This window comes from Cyprinodon variegatus, unplaced genomic scaffold (genome assembly GCF_000732505.1).
Source record: "Cyprinodon variegatus isolate N-32 unplaced genomic scaffold, C_variegatus-1.0 Scaffold1068, whole genome shotgun sequence".
Classification (NCBI taxonomy): domain Eukaryota; kingdom Metazoa; phylum Chordata; class Actinopteri; order Cyprinodontiformes; family Cyprinodontidae; genus Cyprinodon; species Cyprinodon variegatus.
Genome location: NW_015151521.1, coordinates 10,944 through 16,091, shown reverse-complemented (window position 1 = coordinate 16,091; position 5,148 = coordinate 10,944). Strand labels below are relative to the sequence as shown.

General features: G+C 39.7%; 1 protein-coding gene across 1 annotated transcript; it reads left to right on the top strand.

Annotated features, from left to right (window-relative positions):
* Window positions 1–2,341: 2,341 nt before the first annotated feature.
* LOC107101234 (forkhead box protein G1-like) lies at window positions 2,342–4,367 on the top strand. The gene has a single exon (XM_015400064.1). It carries the CDS (start codon window positions 2,465–2,467, stop codon window positions 3,647–3,649), a length of 1,185 nt encoding a protein of 394 aa, XP_015255550.1. The 5' UTR covers window positions 2,342–2,464; the 3' UTR covers window positions 3,650–4,367.
* The last annotated feature ends 781 nt before the right edge of the window (window positions 4,368–5,148 follow it).

Sequence of the window (5,148 nt, the reverse complement as noted above, 5' to 3'; positions counted from 1 at the left end):
GTCTAATTTTCTCAGTTTCTATCTCGTATATCATAATCTGGCTTCCTGAAAAACAGTTTGTTTTCCTTTTTGTTGTTTATGTTAGGGTTATGCATACTACACCCAACTATTTTGCCAACCTCTGATGTGCAGAGATTAATGGAAAAGTAAGGAGAAGGTGAGGCCAGCCCAGAGGGAGAGGAGGGTGTACGGGGTTGAATTTCAGCTAAGTAGAACTGTTATAATTGCACCTAAGAGTTCACCAATCAGTCATACAGACTGACAGCATGAACCTTTATTTCTCTTCAGGTTATAGTGTCTGGTGTAACATAGTTTGGGTGAAACTTGTGCTTGGTGTTGTGTTGTGTTGGATACTTTTGACGATTAACATGTTTGCAAAATGGGTAAACATAAATAAGAATAATAGTTTATATATAATAGTTATATTTTTAATAGTTTAATAGTTTGCAATTACCAAAGCAGCCCTTGTATCTTGTAGGATTATCTGAGATTTGTTCATTTAGCACCATGTGCGCTAAATGTGGGAAACACCTTAAATTAGGTGTATAAATGTTATTTTTTTCTGTCTAACAATCTAATCAGTTTCACAATTATTTATTTGATCAATAGTACGTTTTATGTTTGCATGTATATGTGTGATAATTCAGTACTGCTGTGATGTGGCATGGAAGTTTTTTCAGAGTCAAGAAGAAAGAGACAACGTTTAAATGACACTTTCTGAAGCGATCAAAATAAATCAGAAACTGTTTGTTGAGATTTATTTGAAAATTGCTTCACTGGGGCTCATTTATCATAACGGGAAGCAGATGTTAGTGCAGAAGTTGTTGAGCAATATGCACCACTGGTGATTTATATATAGGAGTATTAAAATGCGGGATAAGGTTTGTCTATATAACTTTGTTATCCTGGAGATCATCAAATTTAAACCAACTGTACAGCACAAGTTTGAAAAAAAACTTCACAGACCAAAATGAGTTTACACTGTTCCTAGATTAATGAGTGACAACATAACCTTTATTTGTTTTTATCTCTCTCTGTTTCAATCCCCCAGATATTTATCAGTTTATACTGGTTTTGCCATAATTAAGAAATTATTTCAATATTTTTGACATAATGATGAATTTTTTTTGCTCCTAACCAAAAATAACCTCGTCTTTAAAAAGAATCTGCAGCGGAATTGAAAAATAATATTGTTTTTTCACTAGCATTGGAACCGAGTTTGAGGTGTTAGTTACAACAACAATGGCACCCCAAACTACTCCTCCAAATTGGGTAATGTAGTAATGCAAGCCTTCGTCTTTTCTCTAATGAAATATAACATGATTTATAAACCCTAAACCAAAACAGACCTGTGAAGATATTGGGTTGTCATTACACTGTCACAAATACAAACCAACACAATGTAGTTGGCATCTATGCAGTCTAACGTCTACTGTATTAACTGATAAAAATGCAATTGCTGAATTCTATAACCTATGAAGGTTAAAAAGCTATCCAAACCAACCTCACCTAGTCAAACAGCTTCCCCCTAAGCCTTCAACCTAGCAGTGCCACACAGAAACTGCAACCAACTGGCAGCAGGTCTTAAAATCACTCTCTTTGTTTGACCCACTCTTCATTATATTACTTGTTATTATCTTGTCATGTCACAACTGACTTCAGTTCAGATTTACCGGGCCACTAAAAAAACATATGTGCATCATAGTCCTGAAGGCTAGAACTCATGATCTAGCCTAGGCCCATACACTGCGACCACTGTTTCACTACTACTCTTTTTACACCAGATGTTACCTTCAAGTCTTAAGGACCATAACAAGTGAAGCATAAATTTGACTTCTTTTGATCAGCATTTTTGTCTCATAGTTGCCCTGTCTGGTTCTTGAGTCAGACAGACATGCACTGGTTTTAAAGCAAAACCAGTTGGACCACAAATCAGAAGGGACCAATATGCTGCTCTATAATATCGTTAAAAACATTGGATGTTTTTAAAAAGAGATTGAGGAAAACGCAGTTTCTTTCTTTCCTGTAGATTTGAATCTGGGCACCCCCAGGATCTGCATCTATGACTGGGCCAGAAAGCAGAAAATGTGATATAAGTAATAGAAATGAGAAAACTTTAATAAATGGAGGTTATCATAATTATCAAAACACGAAGACAGATTGTACTTTTGTTGTAGTATTTATGCTAAATATAGATTTAAACTTAATTTCTTGAAAATTAAACATTTCGGAAATTGTTAAATGGAATTATTTAAATAGCAGCATTCTGGTAACTATCTACTTAGTTTACTTATACCTAGGGCCAGCTTTGCCTGAGCCGCTGCAATCGTGCGCATGTGTTGCCAAGTTTTGGTCAGCTCGTCCTTCGCTCGTCACCACCTTTGAATGAGCTCATCCTCGCGCTTTACGCGCGGTGATGCAGTTTCACCTTCAGCTTGGCTGCAGGCACTGACTGCGCGCACAGATGGAGATGGAAGATTTCAAAACTCCGGCCCGATTATTTCACAAGTCTTCTTTCAGCATCAGCAGTTTGCTGTGGAGAAAAGAAGAGATGATGGGTGACCAGGAGTCCCCTTCTTCTCCTTCCCTGCGTTCTGAGAAAACTAACCAAGAGGAGAACTTTGACAGAGACGAGAGCTGCGAACAATCCAAGCGGAGTTCCAAACCAGACATCAAAGCACCGAAACGAGAGGAAAATAAGAGGGAAACAAAGAAAACGGGAGAAGAAGAAAGCGTGAAGCCTGAGAAACCTCCGTTTAGTTACAACGCGCTCATCATGATGGCGATCCGCCAAAGTCCAGAGCGACGGCTCACCCTCAACGGCATCTACGAATTCATCATGAACAACTTTCCTTACTACCGACAGAACAGACAGGGCTGGCAAAACTCCATCAGACACAACTTGAGTCTGAACAAGTGTTTTGTTAAGGTGCCGCGACACTACGACGACCCCGGTAAGGGCAACTACTGGATGCTGGACCCCTGCAGCGACGACGTGTTTATCGGAGGAACGTCTGGGAAGCTCCGACGCAGAGCCGCCGCAAGTTCAAGAAGCAAACTTGGTTTGAGGAGAGGTGGAGGGGGTCGACTGATGCCCCCAAACACGGCAGCCAGCGTTACCTTAGCCGCAGCGAGCTCATTTTACTGGCCGGTTCCGCCGTTCCTGCCTCTCCAAGCACCGGTGCGCGCCCACATCAGCGCGGGGACCTACATGCGGGGCCAGCCGCGCCTGTCCAACCACGCTTCCCCGGTGGTTTCTCAGAGAGTCCGACTGAGCGCGTGCGCCCCTGACACGGAGCGCTTCGTGCGGACTCGCCAAGAGATGTCCTACATTGGGGTGAGCTGCGCGCAGCCCCGTCGCCATCAGATCGGCTCCGCTTGCGCATCCTTCTCCGCCACTTCCATCCCCGCGTGCACCCTGCCGCTGTCAGACCCGTGTTCATTTAACATGATCTCCGGACAGGCCAGCTACTTTTACTCCCACCAAATCCCATGCGCAGCTGCATTTAGTCCGTGTCTAGAGGAGTGCGGCCCTTCCAAGATGGGACAGCTTTTATCCAAGAGTGGACACTCAGAACCTGGAGGATGCTCGACTGACTTTCCAAATTACTGCCCTCAAGTCGGTCCAAGTCCTCCTTTTGGAGTATGAAAAAACTTTTAAATATAAAGAACATGAATGTAGCATTTAGGAGGAAAATCTAACGAAATCAAACGTCTAAACTTGCATAGCCTGATAATGTTGTTATGGACCAATATCATACTTTTTATCTGTTATTGTATACAGGAGGATTAAAATTCACCTTAGAAATGTTTTTATGCCATGCAGATTGTTGTAAAAAGAGGCCAATTGCAGTTACCCCATTCTCAAATGCTGATTTACGATTTTTTTTTTGTATCAAAAGTTCCAACAAATGCGCAAAAATCTATTTGATAAAACATAAATTAGACAAATGAAACGGCACAAATATAAAAACTGTCATATTTCCTGTTAATTTATTGTCTCTTATTGTTTTTCCACCAATTTGTTTGCTGTATATGGCCTATCTTTTTGTGCGCATGTTATTAAGGTGTCTATATGTCATAGCAAAACGACTATCAATGAGGAAATTTTTCACTTGTGATTCCATTTTGTTCCCTCATATATTTTAGGTCCAATTTTTTTTAAAGCAGCAGGTAAAATTAATAAATATAGATACATTACTTAACAAAAAATAATCGAATAAATCAGAAGTGCCAGCAGGATTGTTCATTAAAAAAATTACTGATTGTGTAAACATCAGGAAATCAGAATTGTTCATTTGCTAACCTTATTGGGTTTCTTCATTGTTGCGACTAAAAAGAAATATATTGCATTCCTATATTTTAATTACTTTACATGTAATTAAACGATAAATAATGCATTTTAAATTGTGTTTTCTTTCCTCCTCATTAAAGCCTTATACTGTTGTTGATTGTTCTTATTTGGCTGCGATATTAAGCGTTTCTCTCAGGAGATTTGAGCGCGCAAAAGGAAAATGGATTAACTGAATTACACGTTTAGAGTAAAATAAAATACATCAACAGGAGATTGTAAAAGGAATGCTTGTCTATGATGATGATGATTATGATGACTTCTTTTTTTTTCTTAGATGTTACTAAAACAGTGTAAAGACTTTATTTATAATGGCGCATGTCTCCTTGATCAGTCCGGTGTTTCTATCCCTGCCTGTTAAACTTTCCCTCACCTTCCCTCCGCCGCCGCTCCTCCACAAATTAATACAAAAAAAAACAAATAAGATCTATGGGGAAACAGATTAGAGCACCTCTCTCTGGACGACTGCCTCATCTTTAAACAAAAGCTCCTTTATGCTGAGAGACATCAGCCCGTCAGTCATAGTCGCTCTGTGGTTAAAGGCAGACGGGGCAGGATCAGGTAACTTCCTTGTTGCCAAGCATGCTGTCTATATAGAAAGATGCATATTTTCATTGGTGATATGAATAATCTTGGAGGCGGGAAGAGATGAGGAGGATAGAATTAGAATAAAATAATTATTTATATGCGTAATCAGCTGCAATGAGACTTTGACAAGTTTCCTGATAAATATCAATACAGAGGTAATAATTCTTTCCCATTTGATTTGACAGAGCTCAGTACTGATGGTTGCGCTT